This window comes from Dasypus novemcinctus, chromosome 13, assembly GCF_030445035.2.
Source record: "Dasypus novemcinctus isolate mDasNov1 chromosome 13, mDasNov1.1.hap2, whole genome shotgun sequence".
Taxonomy (NCBI): Eukaryota; Metazoa; Chordata; class Mammalia; order Cingulata; family Dasypodidae; genus Dasypus; species Dasypus novemcinctus.
In genome coordinates this window covers 81692363-81719968 of record NC_080685.1, presented here as the reverse complement: position 1 = coordinate 81719968, position 27606 = coordinate 81692363, and the positions used below count along the sequence as shown (strand labels likewise).

Sequence of the window (27606 nt, the reverse complement as noted above, 5' to 3'; positions counted from 1 at the left end):
TGCTTACTCTTGACTTGAGAATGAACTAAATTGTCCCTCTGTCGAATTCATTTGGGGGTAAATTTCCTAATTTTAATGCATCAAAATTAATGCTAATTTTTAGAATATATTATTTGTTATGGGCAATTATTTTAGAAGTCTTAAATTGGAAATCATTAAATTTGTATTATCCCCATTTGATGTGAAAATGATAATCTTTTTATATTACTATTAATTTTATTTCTATATGTACAGAATGATTTGAAGGATTTTTTTTTATTCGAAAAAAATTATAATATTGGAATACAATACCTGTAGTTTACTTTTCCGCAGGCTAGTAAAGAAATTCTTCTGGCTTTTTCACGAGACTTCCTAAGTGGAGAAGGTGACCTTTCCCGTCACCTTAATTTCTTGGGATTACCTGTTAGCCATGTTCAGACACCATTTGATGAATTTGATTTTGCTGTTACAAATCTTGCCGTAGACTTGCAATGTGGGGTGCGTCTTGTGTAAGTATAGAAAATAATTATATTGTTTAACAGAATAGACCAAACTTTCCTGGAAAATACCTTTTTCTGTACTAATACAACTTTCTTGTTCTTTTCTGTAATGGAATACAATTAAGTTTGTGAAAATTAAGATAGTTATCTGCAACACTCTCAGCAAATGGTTTATCAGTTTTTAGGCCTACAGACCTTATCTCTAGCCCCCTAGCCCCTCCTTTTTTTTTTTTTTTTTTTTTCCTGCTGACATGTGATTCTACTCTAGGAATTACTGATGTCCTAAACAAGAGTTGGGAAAAATGTGGGATTAATTAAAATATCAAACATTTCAATAACATTTTTTGTCTGCAGTGGATTCTTGATTACCATGTCATTTGAAACAAATTAGAAATAGAATGTTTTGCTCAAGTTTTAAACAGTGTAATTGGGGCATAAACTCAGGAAGTCTGATTTAAAATCATGCAATATTTTTTCAGTAACAGCCTGGATCCTCAAAATTGTCTTTGATGTGTTGCACCGGGTTGCAATCCCTGCGTAGGCTTTGGCATGGTGCTAGGGTTGGCCTCTATGGTATACACAGATTGATGACATCAGTGATGTAGGAATCTCTCCAATTATGTTACATCCTTATCAAGGAAGCACTTGGAATTGAGGAAAGATATCTCTTTACAGCAAAGATATGGATTTTTTATATGTCTTTCAGAAGCTGTTAAGCCTCAAAACAGCAGTTAAGCTCTGAAATATGAAAACCAAAGAGATAAGGGCCTTCATAAAATATCTCCACTACAGTAAAGCTATCTGAGCCCTTTTCTTGATCTGGTACATTCTTGTCAGATTTTAAGTTACTTCTGTTATGCCAGAATGTTGCAAGCAGTCTTTATTCCAAAATTCAAAGTGGCTGAAAAATTAACAGGAAAGAAGTCACTTAAATATGCTTATTATTCACTTCTTTGTTTAGACCAGATATGTCTATGGTATACACTGAGAACCTTAAATCCATGTGTTATGGGACCAGTTGAAAGAACTATGAATGCTTAGCTAGCAAAAGAGCAGAGACATAATATGTCTTCAGATATTGAAGGATTATATTGTGCTAAAAGATGATTAAATTGTTTATTACTAATCAGAAAAACCATACATGAGCAATGGTTGAATGTTTTAGGAAGGCAATGTTGGTTTGGTAGAAAAACTTGATGACATCTATACCTGTCCTTAGGCAAAATCCAGTTTCCCATTTAAGCTGAAGTCAGGAACTACTTGGCCAGAATGAAGGAAATCTTTGATATTTATGAGGAAGAGATTCCCCACAACTTTATGAGTCCTCAGTTTATCAGAAACAACATATGTGTCCCTTAAATCTTTCCAAATTAAATTTCCACGGCCATTCTTTTCTTTCCAGATTGTATATTCTCACAAGTTAATAGTCTTCAACTTTCACTATAGCTTTCTCTTACTCGAGTAATATACATATAAGCAAAAGAATTTGCTGAAAATATTCCACATATTATTTTTGTATTTGATTAATTTATTCATTAATTAAGCCATTATATCTATTTTCTGGCTAAAAGGGATTCAAGTTTTTAAACTTTTATTGCTATCCAGGTAGAGCAGTGATTGGTTTTATGCTCATTGCTATTCTTCCACAAAGAAATACATTTTCTATAGTTTTATAGGAATGACTGAGTATTTAGCAAGGTTGGTTGTTGATGTTGTGTAGTTGGTTGGGAACTCACCCTAGTTAAAAGACTGGATTTTACGTATCAAATTTCTATTCTGTGCCGTTTCATGAAAATGATTGTTTCATAGAACTTTGAGGTTATTTGAGGGATTACTTGCGAATGGTTAATCCATTAATGGCACAGGTGATGGGGTGGTCTACTGTTGCAGAAATCCTTCATACACTGCTTGGGTTAGTAGACCATAAGAAGCAATGATTCTCTATAAACAATTCTGTCAGCTTTCAGCTACATACAATAATTGGTTAAGTCTTGCTTTATCTGTGGAAATAACAATTGTTTAAGGAATGAAGCACTACTGGTTTGAATTTGAACTGAGGTATATATTTTTTTAGGTAGGCACTCAAATATTTCTATAGTAATCTGGTATAGTTATAAGACAATGACTTTTAAACTGATAAAACTGAGTTTTATATTTTAGTTATGTCATTACTTACCTACATGACTATAGGCAATTTATTTAATCTCCTTGGACCTTGATTTCTTCACCTGTGAAAAATGGGATAACAATACCCAAGTTGTGGGATTTGCTGTGAGGACTAAAATTTAAGGATAGAAGCACTTTTTGGTGTGTAGAATATAGTGCCACCTCAATAAAAGCCATCTTTCCTTCCTCCTACCCTTTTTTCCTCCCTGCCTTAACTCCCTTCTTGCTTTCCCTTTCTTCCTTCTTTCTTTCTCTGTAGAACCTTGTTATTTTGTTCACATGTGTCATTGTATATTTGAACTCCTTTATTTAGATTTTTTTTATTTTTTATTATTCCTTATTTCTAAGTTTTAGATTACATGGAAGTTACATTGAAAATATTAAGGGATTCCCATATACCCCACCCTCTCTCCTCTTACATTTTCAGTATTGATGAACACATATTGAAGCATTGCTACTAGTCATGTTCTATAGTTTATGTTTTACACTTTGCACCACACAATTTTATGGGTTTTGGCAAAATGTATAATGGATTGTATCTGTCACTGCAATATCATGCTGAACAATTCCAATGTCTCAAAAATGCCCCAGTTATACCTATTTTTCCCTCTCCCTCATCTCAGTACCTCTGGTGACCACTGTCTTTATATCAATTTTATAAGTTCTTTCATTATTAGAATAATCGTAAGTCTACTTTGGTCCATAGTTATGTTTGTTCATTTCTCAGTCTTGAGGATTTTGGGATGATGATGCCCTCTCTGTCCAACTGAGAGGAGGCTTAGATCCCATGGGGCAGATAGATGGAACTGTCTTGCTTGTAGTCATAGAACTCTGTTTTTTGAGATGGGCGTTGTCCATCATTTTGTTAGTTTTCCTGGGGAGCAAGTCCAATGAACTGGAGAATAGGTGTTGTCTGTGACTCTGCTGACTTGGCATTTGAACAGGCAGAAGAATTAGTCTCTGGGACATATATTTAGCAGGTATAGTGTTAATTATAGGTTCAAATAAAAGGAGCAGAAGAACCATGTGTAGGGAAATTATAAACGAGTCTAACTCTGTTACATTGGGGACACAGATTATCATATATTCCAAGGTTAGGCCCACCAATGGGGTACAGGTGGCTTTTGCCCTACCTGTAGTATTTGGATGGCTCTAGAGCCCTCAGGAGCCCCCTGCTTGAGGCATTGTTTGCTGTGGCAGTGAGATCCTCCTGAGATGTGCATAAGTGTAACCTCTGGAATGACCTCTCAGCTGATTTTAAATCTCTTAACCATAAAACTGATTAGTATTTAATATTTCCCCCTTTTGGCCAAAGTCTTTTTCCAAATGCATTGCAGTTGGCACTTGATAATAATCCTTCGGTGCCAGGAAGGCCCATCCCTGGGAGTCATGTCCCACACTGTGGGGGGAGGCATTGAGCTTATATGCTGAGTTTGGCTTGGAGAGAAGTTACGTTTGAGAAATAAGAAGGTTTCAGCAGATAATTCTTAGGCAATATATATTACTAGGCTAAGTTTCAGTTTTGCAAGAATAATATTCATAAGTACAGGCATTACTATCAAGAGTCTGTCATAGTGATCTGTCCTCTTTTGCTATGAACTGCCTATGTACTCTAGAGATTCTTGGCACTCTATTAGAGAATGTAGAACTCCCCAGGATAGGAATTTAATGTTTTCGTTTGTTTGTTTGTTTTTTATTATCTCTTCATAGACCCCTTTCCTAACCCCTAGACTTAACATGAGAAATAACTCTGATTTATTAACTGGAACAGGAGGGCCCTGACTTTTTGGAGTCCTTTTGATCTAAAAGCCCTTAAACTCTTGGGATTTATTTGGTAAATAAAATGAACAGTTTTTTCCATTTCAATTTAAATGAAGTGTATTTTTCATATATGTTTTTACATAGCAATTTCATCTGAAAATTTGTTTACTGCTAGGCGAACCATGGAACTTCTCACACAGAACTGGACTCTCTCAAAGAAACTCAGAATTCCTGCAATAAGTCGTCTTCAAAAGATCCACAATGTTGACATTGTTTTTCAAATTCTGAAATCACAAGGAATTCAGTTAATTGATGAGCAAGGTAAAAGCTGAGTAGAGATGAAACATTATCTCCTCACTAAAAATTGATATGTATATGTATATTATGTTAATGGACTGTTTTCATTTGTAGGAAATACAATCCAATCTAAGGACATTGTGGATAGGCATAGGGAAAAAACTCTCGCGTTGCTTTGGAAAATAGCATTGGCTTTTCAGGTATTCAAAATTTGGTACATTTTAGATTTTTTTGATCAATTTTGAATATTGGTTTGCAAAAACAATTAGAATCAAATAAAGACTAAAATAATAATTATCATTTACTGGGGTTGGTTCTGTCCCAGGAAATGTGTGGAGTCCTTTACACGTTCTGATTTCATCTTCAACCCTATAAGGCTGGATTTTATCTCTACTTTACAGATGAGGGAACTGAAGCTGAAGGTTACGTCATTGATAAGAAGTGAAGCAGAGATTGCAGTCTAGGCTTGTGTGAAAATTTCATATTCATAATCACTACACATTCCATTATTTCTGTATAGACTGTTTTTGCCTTAAAAATTGTAGCATATACATTTTGTGCACTTTCTTTCCCTTAAATTTTTAAAGTTTCTGATTAGGTTATGTTAAAATTTAAAATCTTAGTTTCTCTAAATAGAAGACATTTTAATTTCTGTGAGTTAAAAATAATATATGTAAAGTTATTTATCCTTTTTGTGTTACAGGTGGATATTTCCCTTAATTTAGATCAATTAAAGGAGGAAATTGACTTTTTAAAACATACACAGAGTAAAAAAAAAACAGCCTCTGCACTATCATGTCATTCCGATGTTGTCATTAATAAGATAAAAGACAAAAGATATAGTGCTTCCTTTGAAAAATATAGTGAAAGTATAAAGCTACTGATGGATTGGGTAAATGCTGTTTGTGCCTTTTATAATAAGAAAGTAAGTTTCTTTGTTTTTGTTTAACTGAGTATCTTTTATAAATAAATTTTGGTTAAAGTCAATTAAGCGTAATGCATAAAACTGTGTATTTCTTAAATAATTTTTTTGTGTATGCAAACTTTTCCTCAAATGAGTATGGGTATTTTCATACACTGTGTAATCAAATTCTATTTCAGAATTGTTAGTTTTTATAATTGAGAATTTATCTGTGAATATGGTATTACATTAAGTACTATTAGCAATTAAAGTGATATAGCTATTTAAGGGAATAATGGACTACAAAACCATCCATATCTATATTAATATCTAAATACAGTAAATTATGTTTCTATTTCTAATCAGGTGGAGAATTTTACAGTGTCTTTCTCAGATGGCCGTGCATTATGTTATCTGATCCATCATTACCATCCTTGCTATTTGCCTTTTGAAGCTATATGTCAGCGTACCACTCAAACCATGGAATGCACACAGACTGGTTCAGTGGTATTGAATTCATCATCTGAATCGGATGATAGTTCTCTGGATATGTCTCCTAAAGCATTTGATCACGGTTAATCCCTTTTTGCTAATTAACTTTCTATATATTTTTATTTGCCATGTCTGATTTTTGGCTAGAACAGTCTCTCTTTTTCACTTGCATAGTAGAAAATACTTCAGAACTACACAAAGAACTTCTACAAAATGAAAAGAAAAATTTTCAGCTGGTTAGCTCTGCAGTTAGAGACCTTGGTGGAATACCTGCTATGATTAACCATTCAGATATGTCAAATACAATTCCAGATGAAAAGGTAAGTAAAGGAAGAGTTTAATTATAATGTCTCAGAGGATAACAAATTGCATATTTTTTGTTCTTCTCTTTTCAACTTTTGTGTTTTCTCTTAGGTGGTTATCACCTATTTGTCATTTCTTTGTGCAAGACTTTTGGATCTTTGTAAAGAAACAAGAGCTGCTCGACTTATACAGACGACTTGGAGAAAATATAAACTAAGAATAGATCTAAAGCACCATCAGGTATTCCTAAAAAATGAAAACACCGTAGTATGTATTGTACTTCATAAGATGCCAGTTAATTGATTCTTTCCAATTTTTTACATTTTACTGATGTATGAAGTTTTTAAGGTAAATTTAATAATTTTTTTTATGTGTATTGTTTGAATTGGGATAGTTAGGGATATTTCTCTCTAACTCCTGATGCTTCCTTCAATTGGTATATTTTCTGCCTTGTCCACTCTTATTTACTCTGCTCTAGGGAAATGAAGTAACCTATCTGCTTTATCAGTTTGTAAAGAATAAACTGGGAATGCTTGACTCACCTCTCCCCTTCTTTCCCTTGGAATCTAACCTACCTCCAAGGATGAAGAGGTCTGAATGTTTTTTCAGGCAGTGCTTGCTAAGGCTTGATACCAACTAGTGCTGCTTGGTACTGGATGTTCATGTCTGATTTCTGGTTCAATTGGCAAGTTCATTTTGTCTGCCCAAAATTGTCTTCCAGTTTTCCTTTATTAGTTATAAAAGTGATTTTTGGTTTCTATTGTTTTATTTCTCAAAATGTTTAGGACTTGGGCGCAGGAATAGGGATGTCATTTAGTTTTCCGTCATGACTCCCGATAGTCTGAAATTTTGCTAATGTAAAAATAACTTTCATTTCTCTTGAATTTTGAGAAAAATGTTGCTTTTAAGCTGAGAGATGGTTTCCTTGATCGGGTTGAACAAACTATTTTATTCCTTTCATCTCCCTATCTTCTCTACTATCAGTACTTATATTCATTTACTTGAAAAAATAAAATGAATCAAAATAAAACAAGCATCCATACTTTTTACACTTTATCAGACATTTCAGAAGTTGTATTCCACTTAATATTGCTCCTCAATTTTGAATTACAATACATTTATGATAAAGTTCTTAATGGTTATAATAAACAGTTAAATTTTGGCATCTTAAATGTAACGTGTTTTTCCATACTGTGTCCAACTTGGAGATAATATTAGTTGAAGTAATTTGCTCCTGCCACATGCCCTATCTTAGATCTATAGTCTTTTTTTTTAGATATATTTTTTATTTATTTATATCCTGCCCCCCCTCCCCCCCCGTTGTCTTCTCTCTGTGTCCATTTGCTGTTGTGTTCTTCTGTGTCCCCTTACATTCTTGTCAGCGGCACCGGGAATCGTGTCTCTTTTTGTTGCATAATCTTTCTGTGTCAGCTCTCCATCTGTGCAGTGCCACTCCTGCGCAGGCTGTGCTTTTTTCACGGAGGGCAGCTCTCCTATGGGGCGCAGTTCTTGTGTGTGGAGCTCCCCTACGCGGGGGACACCCTTGCATGGCATAGCACTCTTTGCGCACATCAGCACTGTGTGTGGACCAGCTCACCACACGGGCCAGGAAGCCCTGGGTTTGAACCCTGTACCTCTCATATGGTAGGTGGACGCTTTATCAGTGGAGCCAAATCTGCTTCCCTATATAGTTTCAAAGGCCATATAGCCTTCACGGGGACACTGTCAATGATTTTAGATGGCTTAATAAAATTGTTGTACTTAATTCCCTAGCCCAATTATAGAATTGTCTAGTCTTTTCTAACTCAGGGGAGTTATCCAGTATGTGACCCTCACCATTCCTTAGTATTTCTTTCAATCCATTGATTACCATTTTCCTTTATTGGAACATCATTTTTATCCCTTCCATAGATGAGTGTCTTGTCATACCATTCTGCCTATATCCACAGAAACCGTAAACCTTTTGAGAGCTACTAATAATTAAAATCCATAGCTAGTCTCTTTGTAGACAGTCTCCCCCCCCCCCCCCCCCGCCATGGTCGGCTATTCCAGGTAGCAACATGAAGAGTTACCAGACATGCTATAAGTTATCCTTTTTACCAGAGGAAATAACTCATCTTCTAGTTTCCAATTCAGGTGATAATTGCTTTGCTATCCTGTTTAAAGCTATGTTTAAAGGCATGGACTTTGAAGCCAGACTACCTAGTTCAAATCCTGGTTGTACTTCCTGTGGGACTAAGTCATGACCTCTCTGCTTCCATTCCCTCCTAGTCATAAGAGTAGTACCTGTTCTTCATATGGTGGTTGTGAGATTTAAGTGAGTCATCCATGAAGTATTTAGAATGGTACCTGACATCAGAAGTAACCGAAAAAGAGATATGCCAGGTACTGGTTTCTAGTGCTCCCAGGGCATCTAATTCCTTTTGGCCACTAATGCTCTTGGGCAGCTCAGATACTACTTCTCAAAACCCAAACTGCCTCTTTGATTTAAAGCCACAATGTGCTCTTTATTGAAGAAGGGTCTTTTGCTTCTCCCCTTTTTTGTATTATAATTTGTTCTAGTTATAACAAAGCAATACTACTTTATCTTGTAAAGAATTTTATTTGGGGGTTTCTTTTTTCTTTTTTTTTCTTTTTTTTCCAATTCAATCCATGTCCTTTCCAAAAGTCAAGCATGAATTCAATGGAACCATATCTGAGGTACATACCAGATTATAGTTCAAATTGCTTTTATTCTGATTACTGAGTACCTATGAGATCAAACATAAAACAGATATTTTAGATTGTTATTTCCTAAGACTCTTTGCTTCATTATGCAAATATATCTGGAAACCCATTAATCAGCCCTTTTAACATGCCCAGAAGTATCTATGTCTAAAGCTGAACATACTTAAAGCATGCTTAAAATAAGTCTAGGGGCATTTTATTTCTAGTGTCAATTTGATTAAGGTTTCATTTAACAGATGATACACTCACAAAGAATGATTCAGGATTTTAAGTGGTTAAATATTTAATTCACATTTGCTGATTTTCTTTTTGCTTTTTTAGGAGAGAGACAAAGCTGCAATAATTATTCAGTTTGCTATAATCAATTTTCTAACTAAACAACGATTGAAGAAGAAGGTTAATGCAGCATTGATCATTCAGAAACATTGGCGAAGACTCTTAGCACAGAGAAAATTATTAATGTTAAAAAGGGAGAACCTGGAAAAATTTCAAAATAAATCAGCATCAGTTATTCAGGTATAGTATCTTGGACTAATTTTTGAATATAAAAATTTTAATGGCATTTTAAGGAAAAGATAAATGTGATAAAGGTTAAATGATTATAGTTTAGGAGTCTATTTTTTTTCTAATATCTAATTTTAACAAATATTTGACATCTTCCTACTAACTACAAAAGTCTTTGCGTAGACTTAAATATAATTGAAATGCTGCCCTTGTTCTGAAGGAGCAAACAATCTAATTATATATACCCTTTGCTGTCTTTGTTTTATATTAGAAGTTTGTAGTCTAGTTCTCTGTGACATACTAGAAGCTGCCATTCTACTTTGTATATCCATATACTCAACCAAGCTTTTTTCTAAGTTTTAATATGACTCCGGGAAACTTCTCATTGGAGACAAATGTACATGTTTTCCTCTATAGCCCACTAATTTGGCATGTGATATAAATATTACTTGCAATTAGTCTATAAAATGTGATTTTCTTTTTTATTTAGTAAAAAGTATGTGATATTTCTACTTTACATAATAGAAATGTTCCATACATATATATAGATTAATTTTTGATTTTAGGTTCTATTTTATTAACATTAGAAAGGTACCCTATTTAAATTTATCTTTGTAAATGCCATTGAAAAATCACCCCATAATTTTATCTGTTTGTAAATTTGGAAACATTTGTCTGGCTACCATTATTGATAAATGAAGAAGCAATTCTAATTTAATAATTTGTTTTTTTTTAAACATTTTTCTAATGTGAAATATTACACATAGAAAATTACACAAAACAAAAAGAGCTTGGCAAGTGGCTGTGGCTCAATCAATTGGGCTCCCGTCTACCATGTGGGAGACCCTGGTTTTGTGTCCCAGGGCCTCCTTGTGAATGCAAGCTGGCCCGCGCCTGTGGAGAGCTGCTGCAGCAAGGTGGTGCAACAAAGGGAGACAAGCAGACATAGAGGAAGAAGCAGTGGGTAGACACAGAGCAGACAGCAGGACAGGCTGCAAGGGGGGAGGGAATAAATAAATAAAATCTAAAAAAAAAAAAAAGACAAAAAGAGTTTAATTTTTCACAAAATGAATTGAATGTCCATGCAATCACCATCCATTTCTCAATTAACCTCTCCACCCCAGCCCAAAGCAATTGCTCCCCTAATTTATACCAATCATGCCTTTTTCCTAGTCATCTTCCTCAAACGATATGATTTAGTCTTGCTTATTTTTGCATTAAGTAATAATAGGTTTGAACGGTATAACTTCTTTCACTTGAGTTTTATCAATGTTGATAAATGTTGATCAGTGTCGTAGTAGTTTTAATTTTCATTGTTGTATTCGATAATTTATCTGTTCTATTCTTGATAAGTATTTGGCTTTCTAGTTTTGAGCTATTATGATTAAACCTACTAGGACTGTGTCTTTTGGTATGAAATGTATCCATTTCTGTTCAGTATATACCCAAGAGTAGAATTGTTTGCTCTTAGGGTTTTTGTGTATTAGTTTTAGTATGCACTGCCATAATCTTTCCAAAGTGATTGTAGCTATTTAAAACCTAGCAGCTGCTAATAAGAGTTCATATATCTTCTCCACAGTTAGGTAAACACTTGGAAATTGTCTTATGAATTTTAGTCATTCTTGTGACTGTAGTTGTATCTCATAGTGTTTTAATTTGTGTTTTCTTAATTATTTAATGCTATTGGTCACCTTTTCATATTGGAAATCTGAAATATTCTTTCAAGTCTCTTTTCAAGTTTGTTGCCCATGTTTCAATTTCATTGTTTGACTTCTTATGGATTTGTAAGAGATCTTTATATTCTGCCTATTATACCTTTATTGAATATATGCATTTTTATTATCTTTTTTTCTTAACCTTTGATTTGCTGTTTTATATTTTACTAATGGATGTGCTTAATTTCCTTTTATGGTTAGTACTTTTATGTTCCATTTCAAAGGTGTTTTTTTTTGGTCCTAAGGTCCTGAAGATATTTTCCTATGTTATAGGAATAAACTATGTTATAGTATAAAAACCTTAATGTTTTGCCTTTTACATTTAGATCTTGACTGAAATTAATTTTTGCATGATGTTTTTTATTCTAGGGGCCATTTTTCCTTTTTTGTATATGGCTATCTAGTTTCAGTGAAATTTGCTGAAAGGACCATCCTTGCCGCATGTAGCATGCATCAAGTATTCTTATATGTGTGGAAATGTTTCTAATATTTTTTCTATTTCTTTGGTTATTATTTTGTCTATCTTTGAGCCTTGTACTGAAATCTTGATATGTAGTAGATAACTATAACCATCCCAGGGTCCACAGGATGGAGGAATAGAGTATGGATTAGAGTGGACTTACTGGTGTTCTGCTGGGGAACTATTGTGATTAGTAAGGGAAGAAATTGTAGTAGTGATGTGGAGTGGGTGGCCATGGTGGCTGCTGATGGTAGGGAGACAGAAGAAGAGATATGGAGTGTGGAGGCATTTTCAGGATTTGGAGTTGTCCTGGGTGGTGCTGCAGGGATGGATGCTGGACATTGTATGTCCCACCATGGCCCACTGTGTGGACTTGGGGAGAGTGTGGACTGCACTGTGGACCACTGTCTATGTGGTGCAGCGGTGCTCCAGAATGTCTTCACCAGGTGCAGTGGATGTGCCGTGATGATGAAAGAGGTTGTTGATGTGGGAGGGGAGTATATGGGGACCTCATTTTTTTGAATTAACATTTAAAAGAAAATAAGAAGAAAAAAGTGATTTAGCTATTTTAAATTCCTCTACATTTTCATTCAAGTTTGAATCAAATTTGGAATTTAATCAAATAGATCAGTATGGTTATGATGGATATCTTTTTAATATTGTTTTTCAATATATGAAGGTGGTATATATTCGCTATACTTTTAAGCGTTCTTTAAATGTCTCTTGATAATGTATTATGACTTTATGCAAGAGGTATTAAATATATTCATTTGTTCCTGGGTATATGATGCCATTTTTTAGTTTTAATTTGTAAATTAATATTCAGGAAAATTTACTTTTTTTTTTCCAGTTTACATTTCCATGAATTTAAACACAAAGATTTGTGTAACTGTCATGTCAATCAGAATAGAGAAGAATCCCATCATCCAGAAAAACTCTTGCATGCTATTCCTTTGTGATCATCCCTCCCTCACATCCAACCCCTGGAAATCCCAGCTTTCTTCTCTGTTACTGAAGTTTTGCCTCTTTGAGACTGTCATATAAATGTAACTATGCAGTAACCTTTTGGAACTGGCTCCTTTTACTTAGCATAATGCTTTGCAATTCATCCAACATGCTACTTGTATCAATTGTTTATTTTTATTGCTGATTAGTATAATAGTATTCCTTTGTATGGAGATGCCACATTTTGATTATCCATTAACCCATTGAAGGTCATTTGGTATTTGTAGTTTTAGATGATAATGAACAGAGCTTTTATAAACATTAGTTCAGTTGTGTGCAGGTTTTTGTGTGAACAGTTTTTATATCATTAGGGTAAATATGTAGGAGTGGGGTTTCTGGATGATAAGAATTTAGCTTTATAAGATACTGTTAAACTGTTTTCCAGGATGACTGTTCCATTTTGCATTCCCATTCTCTAATTTTTCCACATCCTCACCCACACTTGTCATTGCCAATGTTATTTACCCATTCTGATAACTGTAGTCGTGTCTTATCTAAGTTTTCATTTGCATTTTCTTAATTTCAAATGATGTTGAACACGTTTTCTTATGTTTATTTGCCTTCTGAGTTTTCTCTTTGGCAAAGTGTCTTTTGAAATCATTTGCCCATTTACATAACTAAGTTTTTTATCTTATTTCTGAGTTTTAAGAGTTCATTATATATCCCAGATGTATTTGTTAGATAGTGATTTGCAGATATTTTCTCCCAGTCTGTAGTTTCTATTTTTATTCACTTAACAAGATCTCTTGCATAACAGAAGTATTTAATTTTGATGAAATCAGGTTATCATTTTGAAAATTTTATATCTTGTGCTTTTAGTGCCATGCCTACATTCTCTCTAAAAGTTTTAGTTTCCATTTTAAATTTAGGTCTATGATGTATTTTGGGTTAATTTTTGGATGAGGTATGCAGGTTTAGTCTTGGTTCATTTTTTACATAATTTCCAATTGTTCCAATTCCATTTATTGAAAAGACAAATGCCTTTACACCTTTGTCATAAGCCAATAGGCCATATTTGTATGGATCTTTTTTCTAGACTTTATTCTGTTTCACTAATATGTATTGTCTATACCTTCACAAATACCACAGTTCCTTGATTCCTGTAGCTTTATAGTAAGTCTTAAAATCAGGTAGCATGTGATTCCTCCAACTTAATTCTTTTCTAAAATTAGTTTTGCTATGACAGTTCCCTTGCCTTTCTGTATATGTTCTATATTCAGCTTCTCTCTACCAAGAACCCTGCTGAATTTGATTGGAATTCTATTACTTCTGCAGATCAATTTGGAGCATACGTGATATCTTTACTTTGTAAAGTCTTTCAGTCCATGAACCACTTGCTATGTCTCTCCATATATTTAGATCTTCTTTGATTTCTTTTATCAGCTTTTTGTTAGATTTATACCTAAGTATTTCATTTATTTTGGAACTATTGTAAATGATATTTTTTTTTAAATGTTGGGTCCCATTTGTTCATTGCTATTATGTAGACCTATGGTTTATTTTTCCATGTGCACTCTGCCTTATGACATTGCTAAACTCATTTATTGGTGCTATGGAGTTTTCTTGTTTGTTGGTTTTTTCCCTGTAGATTCTTTGGAACTTTCTATATAGGAAATCATCTTGTCTCCTTGTAGAGACAAACTCATTTGTTCCTTTCCAATACATATTCCCTACCTTCCATCCTCCCTCTCACTATTCCTCTCTCCCGTCTTCTCTCCCTCCCTCTCTTCCTTCCTTTTCTACTTATTTTGCTGACTAAGACTGCCAGTACAGTGTTGAACAGAAGTGGAAAGTTTGGCCATTCATGCCTCCTGAGCCAGGAGTAAAGCATTCCCTCTTTTTTACCATTATGTATAATATAAAATGTAGATTTTTTATAGATGCCCTTCATCAGGTTGAAGAAGTTCCTCACTATTTCTAGTTTACTTAGAGTTTTATTATCAGTGGATACTGAATTATGTCACTTGCTTTTTCTACATTAATGGATATGCCAATGTGGTTTTATTTTAGACTGTTAATATAGTGGATTGCATCGATTGATTTTCAAATCTTGCACTAACCTTACTTTCCTGGGATAAAACCCACTTGTTTGTGGTACTTATTCTTTTTAGGTATTGTTCACTTCCATTTGTTAATATTTGTTTGAAGAGTTTTACAGCTATATTCATTAGCAATGCAGTCTGTTTTCTTGTATTCTCTTGGTGTGGTTTGGGTTTCAGAGTAAAAATGCCAACATAAAATGAGTTGGTAAGTTTTCCCTTCCTCTTATATTTTCATTAAGCTATTCTATAGAATTGACATTAATTCTTTAAAGGCTTAGTAAAATTCACCAGTTATATAACCATCTTGGCCTGGACATTTCTTTATATAGTAATTTTTAACACAAAAAAAAATCTTTAAAATTAATGCAGACTATTTTATTATTGGTGATTTTTTAGTAGTTTTCAAATAATTGACCCATTTCATCTAGGTTGTTGAATTTATATGTGAATAGTTGTTCACAGTATGCTCCTATTATCATTTTTCTAAGTTTGAGCAATCTGTAGTATGCCTCCTCTTTCATTCTTGATTTTGCTATTTATGTCTTTTTCTTTGTCAGTCTTGCCTAGAGTTTTAATAATTTTACTGATTTTTTTAATGAACAAGCCTTTGGTTTCATTGATTTTTTTTCTCTATTTTTCTGTTTTTAATTTTATTGATTTCTGTTCTTTATTGTTTCATTTCTTCTACTTGTATTATTTTTCTTTTATAATTTTTATTGATTGTTTTGAAGATCAGCACAGACATTATAACAATTTATACGCAATTCTTAATGTACATACCAAAAACCTAGAAAGCCATGTAGTTGTTTTTCTGAAGTTATTCCAGTGACTTTCCAGCTTAAAATTTGGAGGCAAGTTTTCCTTAAGAGGATATCAAGTACCCATATCTTCAAATATTAAAAAGCTGTTACATCTTTAAGTCCCACTAATTCATAATTTAATACGATACATACTACATGCTCGCATTTCCAATCTTTTACCGCACGTAACAAAGTTATTTAAAAAACTGGGGTGACCACGACCAAAGATGTTACAGAGTTCTGACAGGGAAAGCCAAGATCAGGGAAGTGGTTTTAAGAAACATGTTGACTAAAAAACATGCAAATAGGAGTAATTTAAAATGTCCCACACATATTAAATGCATGACTGGGATTCCAAATCACGATTTAGTGTGTGTTGTACTATAGGGTATAAAAACTTCCAGCCTCCAGTGGAATGTTGACACCCAACCCAAGACAGTCAAAGCCTCCATAATTCAATATCTCACTATTTTCTGATTGTACCAAAAAATAAACAACCAGCAAATGATTTCCGCTCTTTAAAAAAAACAAAACATTTACACTTTAAAAAATGGGATGAGATAGGATTCCAATCTCCTTAAAAATGTTACTTGTAGAGCTACTAAAAATCTTGCCTTTACAAAATAGCTGATAAAAATATTCCTCTGATTGTACAAGAAGTGAGAACCACTGTCTATCAGGGGACCACTGATAGACATGGTAAACGATATTAACCAGACTTGGCTTCTTTCTCTCCTGCTTCATCAGAGGGCTGGGCTCTCCTCATTTTTAGTTTCTCCATTTTCTGCAGGTTTTAGTTTCTTGGTTAGCCACTTCATCTTATTTTCCCTTTGCTTCCCTTTTTCCTTTCGGTTGCACTTTTTTGTCTGAAGGTTTATCCTTTCTGTATCAGGGTTCTCTAGGGAAACAATCAACAAGAGATACCTGTCGATAGTAAGAGATTTTATCAGAGTCTCTCACATGACCATGGGGATGCACAAGTCCAGGTTCCACAGGCAGGCTGCAACCAGGGGCTCCAATGAAAGTCCATTGAAGGTTCTTGACAAGTTAGGAAATTCTCAATGCTGGAATCACTTCTCCTTTTAAGGCATTCAGCTGATTGGATAAAGCATCACTCATTGTTGATAGGAATCTCCCTGATTGATGTAATTGTAATCAGCCATCTATGATTTACCATTGCAGTAAAGTCAATGGTGATGAAAGCCTTTTATATTACAGTTAGCCCAGTGCTTGCTTGACCAAACAATCGGGCACAATTACCTGGCCAAGTTGACACAATAACCTAACCATCACACTTTCCCACTGACTTTTTTGGCTTTGCTTCCACTTTCGCAGGAGCCAGTTTAGCAGATAGCCTCACTGACGTCTTTTGGGCTCCTCCTTCCCTGCCGCTTAGTCAAGCTAACCTTCCTCTTGGGCATCTTGGCAGTACTGTGGAAAGTGGGGCTAAGAACGTCCTGGAAGCTGGACTGCTGGCTGCTACCACTTATTTTGATTTTATTTTGCTCTCTCATAGTTTCTTAAAGTGGGCACTTAGGTATAATTGATTTAATTCCTTCCTTTTTAAATATAATCAGTTAATGGTATCATTTTCCCTCTAAGTACTACTTTAGCTGCATTACTTATGATTATTTAAGTTTACTTTCTAAAGGTTTGGAAACTCCTGTTATTTCTAAACTGATTTTTAGTTTAATTCCATGATGACCAGAGAGGATCATTTTCAGTATGAATTAAATTCTTTTGAATTTGTTAAGGTTTTGCTTTCTGACAAAAGATGGATCTCTTTACCTTGGCCTACAGGCCAAATCCAATATTGGATTTTAAATGTAGTTTTCTGTAACACAGTCAAACCCCTTTTAGTTTATGTATTCTTTAGGGCTGCCTTTGAACTACATGGACAGAATTGAGCTGTGACAGAAATGTTCCACAAAACTGAAGATATTTATTATCTGATCTTTTACAGAAAAAGCTTGCTGGCCCTGACCTTGGTGAATGTTCTATGTGCAGTTAAAAAGAATGTATATTCTGCTATTGTTGGGTGGAATGTTTCATAAATGCCAATTAAATCCATTTGGTTGATGACGGTGCTTTTATATTTTTATTAATTTTCTGTCTATTAATTCTGGCTATTACTTATAGATTTTAATTGTATAGTGTCCAGTTATTGTCAATATGTCTTTCTCCTTTCAGTTCTTTCAGGTTTTGCTTTACATTTTTTGAAGTTCTGTTGTTAGATACATACACATTTGGGATTCTTACATCTTCTTGGTGACATATGTAAGGTCCCTCTTTATTCCTGATAATTTTCTGAAGTCTATCTTACTTGCTATTAATCTAACTACTTCAGTTTTCCTTTGATTAGCAGTTTCAGGGTATATTGTTTCCTTCTTTTTGCTTTTTACTTATACATTATATATGAAGTAAGGTGGTGATTTTTTTTAAATAGCTGGTATCTAGTTTTTTAATTCATTTTGAAAACCTCTTTTATTTGGTAGTTTAAATCATTTTTTTTTCCAGTTATTTATTGATATGCTCATATTTAGTTCTATTATTTTTTATTTGTTTTCTGATGTTCCCTTTGTTTTTCATTCTATTTTTTTCCCTTTCCTATCTTTTTAATTATTTAAATATTTTCAATATTTCTTTTTAAATCTATATTTAATTTAATTTAAATTCTTTTTTTATCATATCCCTTTTTATAGGATTTTAGTGTTTGCTTTAGGGATTATGGTATGCATACATAGCTTTTTATCTACTTAGAATTAATATTTTATCACGGTAAGTGGAATGTAGAAAATTTGCCACCATATAGGTCCCTCTATTTCTTTCCCTTTTATGTTGTATTTGTCTTATTTATTACATCTACATACATAAAAAACAGATAAGGCAATTTTATCATTTTTGCTTTCAACCATGAATAAAAATTTTGAAGAACACACAAGAAGAATGAATATTCTATTTACACAGATATTTATTATTTCTGTTGCTTTCTTTACCTTACCAGTATTCCAAGTTCTTAGTTTTCTCCATCTGAGAAAGTGTTTATTTCACTTTCATTCCTGAAAAATATTTTGCTAGGTATAGAGTTATTTTATTTTAGCACTTTCAAAATATTTTGTCACTTCCCTCTGGCTTCATGGTTTATGATGAAACTGTGTCATTTCAACCATATGTTTCTCTGTAAATAATTTATCATCTGTCAGGTTATTTTTAAGAGTTTGCCTTTGTGATTAGTTTTAAGCAGATTGATTATGTTGTATTTGGCGATGGATTTCTTTGAGTTTATTTTCCTTGGCGTTCATGGAGCTTTTCAAGTCTGCAATTTTGTGATTATTCAAAAATTTTTGAAAATTTGAGTCATTATTTCTTCAGAAAATATTTCTGCGCTGCACTCTCTCCTCTCACATTGGGACTTTGATGACATGAGTGTTAGGCCATTTGAGATTGTCCATCACACTGTTCTTTCTTTTTTTTTTTTCAAACTTTTTTCTCTTTCCTAGTCAGACTGAATAATTGTATTTATCTATCTTAAAGTTTATTACTATTTTGTCTACCACTTTCATCACTTTCATTTTGCTTTAGAGCCATACCAGTTTTTTTTTTTAAGTGTTTTTTTGTTTGTGATATTCTCATTTGATTCTTATTTATATTTTAATGTCCTTACTGAGACTTTCTATCTTTCCATAGTTTCATCATTGTTTTCATTACTTGTCAGAACATTTTTACATTAGCTACTTTTGTCTGATAATTCAAAAATCAGCATCATTTTGACATTGGCATCTATTGATTGTCTTTTCTTATGGAAGCTGAGATTTTCCTGGTATTTTGCATGCTAAATAATATTGAATTACATCCTGGATATTTTTAGTATCATAGTATGAGATTCTGGGTTTTATTTACATCCTATAGAGAATATTCATTTTTTTAATTTCAGCAGGTAATGCTTCTGGTTGAATTCCAGCCATAGTTCTGATAAGCCTTCTATGGGTGTGTCTTCAATGTCAGTTCCTTTTTCAAAAGCTTTGCATTGCTCTTTATCAGTCCCACGTGTACATCAAGATGTGGCCAGGCTGGGACTAGGTGATTGTCTGCCTCTTAGTTTGGCTGTCAGGTTTATGGTATGCTATTTTGGATTAGAACCACATGTGTATAGGTGGAGGTGAATCTAGGAATTCTTAACTGCATGGATTGCTTTCCTGAGCTAACTTCTCTCTACAATCCCTCTGCTATTCTCCATTTCATCAGGATTACCCTGTTTGATTCTTTCTCCAGTAAGCTGTGCTGCTATGTACTTCTCATGACTTCACTGGATATTATGGCTACAGGGAGGAATGAAGAATTGAAGCTGTTAGTACAATCAGTTTACTATAGATACCTTTGGTAGAAAAGAAAGAAATTGGATTTTGATATTAAAATCTAGCTCATAATTTCAACTCTGTTGCTTAATTGCTGTGTTACTTGGGAAAAAATTTTGTGAAATAAGTGTCCCTTTGTGTGTGTACGTGTGTACACATTTAGTTCTATTGTAACAAAACGATTTGTACACTTGTGATGTTTTCCTCTGCAGTGAAACAAAATAAATTTAAAAATAAACAAGAACAAAATTACAATAGAGAAAGTGAGTTCCAAATAAACTCCTACAGGTTCTGCTAATTCCCTTGAGTGTCAGGACTCAAGCCATCATTAGGAGATAATTTTATTTTAAAAGTGTCCTCTTAAATTGCCATTTCATCCATTAAACATCACAATTAAACATACCAAAGAAGAAGCTATGTTGTTAAAATGGCCACTTAACCCACCCAAATACCTCAAACCCACCCTGTGCTGACCTTCTATAACCCATCTTTTTAAAGTTTTTCTTTTTTTTAACAAGAAAAAGTAGACAGATACGTTGGTAAATACTAACAGTCCATATTCACATAGAGACACAGTGTAATATTTGAGCGCAATATACAGAGAAAGGAGGAAAAAGCTAGAATTCATGCACTACTATGCAGGGGCCTAGCACCTTCCAGCTTCCAGCATAGTGAAGGGAGCAAAAGATTTTTCTTTTTTCCCACAAAGCATGTTGGTACGTTGATTCCATAAGTCTTTTTGTTGAGACATGAAAGAATAAAAATGAACTTGGAACAGAAAGGGGTAGAGATTCTTTTCCCACTGCATTTTGCTCAAGGTACTTCCCCCCAAATAAGTTAAGAACCATAGTATAAAGGAGAGAAAAGATACTTCAAAAACAGGGTGACTGAGCACAAGAGGGAAAAAAAGGGATAGCAACTTGTTCCCAGGGACGGGAGAAAATTAAAAAGGCAATGTTGGAATCTATCAATGTTCATCAGTCATCTTCTCCTACATCCTACTCGCCTTCCTCTCCCTCTTCATCATCTTAAGCTTCTTCCCCTTCATCCTCATACCCTTCTTCATCAATATCTTCTAATCTTCCTCCCCCCCTTCCCTCTCCTTCTCTCCTCATCAAACTCTTACTAGTGACTATTGTCCCTAACTTACATTTGGAGTATTTTTCCCTCAACCAACCCTATTTTTTAAAAATATATTTTTATTACAAAGGTTGCAAACTTTCAAAACAATCATGCACATTGAATTCCCATATAACATCTCTTTATCAACACACCACACCGTGGTGGAACATTTGTTACAGATTATAAGATAATATCATTAGTCTGTTACTACCAACCATGGTCCATAGTGTACAACTGACATACTTTTTCTATTCACCTCCATTATCAGCAAAGTACATCTTTGGCATTGATGCAAGAATATTATAGTATTGCAGTTAACCACAGTCTGTAGGTCCTACCAATTTTAGTTTTCCCATGCTTCTCCATATTCCCATCACCCTGCAATAGTAATGTACATCTGTGCTAGCTCACAGAAAGACACTCTTTAATTTATACCCTCAACCACAATTCTCATCCACCTCTGGGTTCACTATGTTATTCAGTCCCTATATTATTCAATAGCTTCCTTTCAATTGACATTTACTTCCCCAGACTACCCTTTTCAGCCGCAATCCCGTTTATCAACCAGCTGCTATTCACTGCAATGTGTTACCATCAACTCTATCCATTTCCACAGTTTTACAATCAAGTTAATTAAAACTTCTACAGACATTAAGCAACAGTAGTTCTTCTCAACTGTCTTCTTATCTCCTAATAACCTATACTCTAGGTTTTAACTCCATGTGTTTATTCTTCGTATTTACTTCATATTAATGAGACCATGCAATATTTGTCCTTTTGTGTCTGGCTTACTTTGCTTAGCTTAATGTCTTCAGGATTCATCCATGTTATATCATATGTGTCCCAATTTCATTTCTTCTTACTGCAGCGTAGTAGTCCATCATATGTATGATTTTGTTTATCCATTCATTGGTTGAATGGACCCTTGGGTTGTTTCCATCTTTTGGCAATTTTGAATAATGCTGCTATAAACATAGCATGCTGATGTCTGTTCATGTTATAGTTTTTAGTTCTTCTGGATATATTCCTAGTAGAGGAATTGCTGGATCATATGGCAGTTCTATATTTAGCTTCCGGAGGAACCACCAAACTGTTCCACAGAGGCTACAGCATTTTACAATCTCACCAAGTGTGAAGGAGTGTTCCTATTTCTCCATATCCTTTCCAGCACTTATTGTTGTCTTTTTTTTTTTCTATAATGCCATTCTGTGCAGTGTTAGATGACATCTCATTGTTGTTTTTATTTGCATTTCCCTAATAGCTAGTGATATGGAACATTTTATCATGTATTTTTGGCCATTTGTATTTCCTCTTTGGAGAAATATTTATTTAAATCTTTTGTCCATTTTTTAAATTGGATTGCTTGCTCTTTTATTGCTGAGTTGTATGATCTCTTTTTATAGAATGGAAATCAAACCCTTATTGGATATGTGGTTTCCAAATATTTTCTTCCATTGAGTAGGCTGCCTTTTCACCTTCTTGATGAAGTCCTTTGAATCACAGAAGTGTTTAAGTTTGAGGAGGTCCCATTTATCCATGTTTTCTTAAATTGCTCCTGCTTTCAACGTAAAGTTTAAGAATCCATCACCTACTTCCAGGACTTGAAGATGTTTCCCTACATTTTCTTCTAGGAGCTTTATGGCACTTTTATATTTAGGTCATTGATCCATTTTGAGTTAATTTTTGTATAAGGTGTAAGATAGGGATCTTCTTTCTTTCTTTTGGCTGTGGGTGTCCAGTTCTCCCAGCACCATTTATTGAATAAACTGTTCTGCCCCAGCTGGGTGGATTTGACAGACTTGTCAAAAGTCACTTGGCTATAGATGTGAGGGTCTGTTTCTGAACCGTCAATTCCGTTCCATTGGTTTATGTGTATATCTCTATGCCAATACCATGCTCTTTTTACCACTGTAGCTAGGTAATATGATTTGAAGTCTGGAAGTGACAGTCCTCCAACTTCACTGTTCCTTTTTAAGATGTTTCCTGCCCTCCGGGGCCTCTTACCCTTTCATATTAATTTGATAATTGTGTTTTTTATTTGCTTAAAAAATGCTGGTGGAATTTTTATTGGGATTGCATTTTATTGGGATTGTCAATTTGGGTAGAATTGACATCTTAATGATATTTAGTCTTCCAATCCATGAGTATGGAATGTTCTTCCAGTTATTTAGGTCTTTTTAAAATTTCTTTTAGCAATGCATTATTCTTTTTTGAATACAAGTGCTTTACTACTTGGTTAATTCTTAAATAATTGATGCTTTTAGTTGCTATTGTTAATGGAATTTTTTCCTGACTTCCTCCTCAGATTACACATTATATTTGTATAGAAACACCACTGATTTTTGTATATTGATCTTGTATCCTGACACCTACATTTTCTTCTAGGAAATGTAGAAATCGTTTATTAGCTTCAGTAGCATTGTAGATTTTTTGGAATTTTCTAGATATAGGATCATATCATCCAGAAATAGTGAAAGTTTTACTTATTTTCTGATTTGGATGCACTTTCTTTTTCTTGCCTGATTGCTCTAGCTAGATAGAACCTCTAACAATATACTGAACAACAGTGGTGACAATGGGCATCATTGCCTTATCCCTGTTCTCAGTTGGGAAGGCTTTGTCTTTCACCATTGAGTACAATTTTAGCTGTGGCTTTTTCATATATGGCCTTTATTGTGTTGAGAAAGTTTCTTTCAATTCCTATCTTTTGCAGTATTTTTATCAAAAAAGGATGCTGTATTTTCTTATACCTTTTCTGCATCAATCAATAAGATTTTGTGATTTTTCTTCTTTGATTTATTAATGTGGTGTGTTATGCTGACTGATTTTCTACCTTGCACACCTGGTATAAAACCCACTTGATCATGATGGAATAATTCTTTTAATGTGTTGTTGGATTCGATTTGCAAGTCTTTTATTGAGGAATTTTGCATCTGTATTCGTTAGAGAAAAGGGTCTGTAATTTTCTTTTTTGGTAATATCTTTATCTGGTTTTGGTATTAGGTTGATATTGGCTTCATAGAATGAGTTTGATAGTGTTCTTTCTTATTCAGTTTTTTGGAAGAGCTTGAGTAAGATTGGTAGTAAATCTTTGAATGCTTGGTAAAACTCACCTGTGAAACCACCGGGTCCTCAGCTTTACATTTTAGGCAACTGTTTGATGACTCTTTCAATCTCTTTACTTGTGATTGGTTAGTTGAGGTCTTCCATTTCTTTTAGGGTCAGTGTATGTTGTTTGTATGTTCCTAGGAATTTTTCCTTTTCATCTATATTTTATAGTTTTTTGGTATAAACTTTTTCATAGTATCCTCTTAAGAGCTCTCTTATTTCTGTGGGGTCAGTAGTAATGTTCCCATTTTCATTTTTTATTTCATTTATTTTCATCTTCTCTCCTTTTTTCTTAGTCTAGATAAGGGTTTGTTGATTTTGATAATCTTCTCATAGAACCACCTTTGGTTTTTGTTAATTCTCCATATATATATTTTTTTTTAATTCTCAGTCATTTATTTGTGCTCTGATCTTTGTTATTTCATTCCTTCTTGCTTTGGCATTAGCTTGCTGTTCTTTTTCTGGTTCCTCCAGTTGTGTAGTTAGGTCATTGATTTTAGCTCTTTCTTCTTTTTCAATGCAAGCATTGAGGGCCTTAAATTTTCCTCTCAACACTGCCTTTGCGGCATCCCATAGGTTCTGATATGTTGTATTCTCATTGTCATTCATCTGCAGATAGATTGATTTTTTCTGAAATTTCTTCTTTGATCCACTGATTACTTAAGAGTGTGTTGTTTAATCTCCATATATTTGTGTTTTCTTTTTCTGCCACTTGTTGATTTCCTGCTTTATTCTATTATAATCAAAGAAAGTACTTTGTATAATTTTGATCTGGTTGAATTTATTGAGATCTGCTTTGTGACCCAACATATGATCTATTCTGGAGAAAGATCCATAGCATTTGAAAAGAATGTACATCCTGCTCTTTTGGGTTGCAATGTTCCGTATATATCTACAGGCTTAGTCCATTTATCATATTATTCAAGCTCTCTGTTTCTTTATTGATCCTCTGCCCAGATGTTCTCTCCAATGCTGAGTGTGATGTATTGAAGTCTCTAACTATTATTGTAGAGGTATCTATTTCTCCCTTCAGTATTGCCAGTGTTTGTCTCACGTATCTTGGAGCATCCTGATTAGGTGCATATACATTTATGGTTGTTATTTCTTCCTGGTGAATCATTCCTTATATTAATATGTAATGTCCTTCCTTGTCTCTAATATCAGTTTTGCTTTTAAAGTCTATATCATCTGATAAGATATAGCTACCCCAGTCTTTTTTTTTTTGGTCACTGCATGCATGGAATATCTTTTTCTAACCTTTCACTTTAAATCTATTGGTATCTGTATTAGTCAGCCAAAGGGGTGCGGATGCAAAATACCAGAAATTGGTTGATTTTTATAAAGGGTGTTTATTTGGGGTAGGAGCTTACAGAGACCAGGCCATAAAGCATAAATTACTTCCCTCACCAAAGCCTATTTTCATGTGCTGTAGCAAGATGGCTGCTGACATCTGCGAGGGTTCAGGCTTCTTGGATTCCTCTCTTCCCAGGGCTTGTTTTTCCAGGCTTAGGGTTCCTCTCTTTCCAGGGCTCCAGCTTAAGGCTTCAGCATCAGACTCTAACATCAAAACTCCAACATCAAAAACCCTTAACTCTGTCCTTTGCCATCCTTTTATCTATGCCATGCCACCAAAGGGTGGAGACTCAATACCCTACTGGCATAAGAGTTTTACATAATTAATCAAGTAAACCTATGAATCCAATATAATCTAATATGCCCAGAGGAAAAGATCAGTTTACAAACATAATCCTGTATTTCTTTTTGGAATTCATCAATAATATCAAACTACTACAGTATCATTGGGTCTAAGGTGAGTTTCTTGAAGATAGCATATAGATGGCTCATATTTTCTTATCCATTCCACCACTCTGTGTCTTTTGATTTGGGAGTTTAATCCATTAACATTCAATGTTATTACTGTAAAGGCAGTTCTTATTTCATCCATTTTGGTCTTTGAGTTTTAGCTATCATTTTATTTTCACCAGTCTTTTGATACTTTTAGCTACTGTTACTAATACCATTATCATTTCTAGACTCTCTTCCATACCTCTCTCTCTCCTGTCTTTCTTTTCAGGCTATAATACTCCCTTTAGTATTTCCTGCAAAGCTGGTCTTCTTGTTATACTCTCTCAGTTTCTATTTATATGTGAATATTCTAATCTTGCCCTCAGTTTTGAAAGATAATCTTGCTGCATATAAAATTCTTGGCTCACAGTTTTTCTCTTAAGGTATCATAAATGTATCATACCACTGTCATCTTCTTGCCTCCATGGTTTCTAATGAGAAATCAGCGTTTCATTTTATTGTCTATCCCTTATATGTTATGCATTGTTTCTCTTGCTCTCAGATTTCCCTCTTTGTCTTTAACTTTTGACATTTGGATTAGTATGTGTCTTGGAGTTGGTCCTTTCAGATTTTTTTGGATGAGTACACTGTGCTTCTTGGACATGGATATCTATGTCTTTCAATAGGGTTGGAAAATTTTCCACTATTATTTCTTCATATATTCCTTCTGCCCCTTTTTCTTTTTCCTCTCCTTCTGAGATGCATGTTTGCATGCTTTTGCTGTCATTTAGTTCCCTGAGACCCTGTTCAATTTTTTCCATTCTTTATCTATTCTTTTGTATGTTCACTTTCGGAGGCCATGTCTTCAAGCTCACCAATCTTTACTTTTGCTTCCTCAAATCTGCTGTAATATGCCTCCAGTGTATTTTCAATTTCATTTATGGCATCTCTTATTCCCTTAAGGTCTGCTATTTTTCTGTGTATGCTTTCATTTTCTTCTTTGTGCTCCCCTAGTGTCTTCTTAATATTCTTAATCTCTTTGGCCATCTCATTGAATTTATTAAGGAGATTTGTTTGACCATCTATGATTAGCTGTCTCAATTCCTTTATGTCATCTGCAAGCTTATCTTGTACCTTTAACTGGGCCATATCTTCCTGTTTCTTGGTATGGATTATAATTTTTTGTTGGTGCTTTTGCATCTGGCTTGCTAGATGTATTTAGTCTGGGTACAGTTTCTCCATTTAGTTTAGGGCTTTCTTCTCTTTTCTCCCTTGCTCATTGTGTAGTAGGAGTTGAGGATGTAGTTGGTGCTATAAGCTTTGGAGGCTGAAGCTGTCCATGTTCCCCAGGAATTGATGAAGCTTCTCCCGCCTTTCTCCTCTGTTAGGGATAGGGACAGAGCTGCAGCCATGTATAATAATCTGAGTTGGGCAGAACAAGACTGTATGTAGTTGCCCAGAGAGATTGATGAAGCTTCATAGTGCTTCCTCCCCTACCTTGGGGCGGGGATGGAGTGATGATTGTGGGCAGCAGTCTATGCCATATGTGTCCAGAATGACCACAGTTGCTGAGGTAAATTGATG

At 34.3% G+C, this 27606-nt stretch overlaps 1 protein-coding gene across 1 annotated transcript in view; it reads left to right on the top strand.

The window, feature by feature from the left end:
* Positions 1-27606, top strand: part of ASPM (assembly factor for spindle microtubules) — a 73955-nt gene that overhangs the window by 20490 nt on the left and 25859 nt on the right. Inside the window, exons 10-17 of the mRNA XM_058274913.2 lie at positions 313-488; positions 4582-4727; positions 4818-4903; positions 5407-5628; positions 5971-6178; positions 6274-6416; positions 6511-6639; positions 9448-9642. Of these exons, the coding sequence (XP_058130896.1) occupies positions 313-488; positions 4582-4727; positions 4818-4903; positions 5407-5628; positions 5971-6178; positions 6274-6416; positions 6511-6639; positions 9448-9642 (1305 nt within the window). The remainder of the gene's footprint in view (positions 1-312; positions 489-4581; positions 4728-4817; positions 4904-5406; positions 5629-5970; positions 6179-6273; positions 6417-6510; positions 6640-9447; positions 9643-27606) is intronic.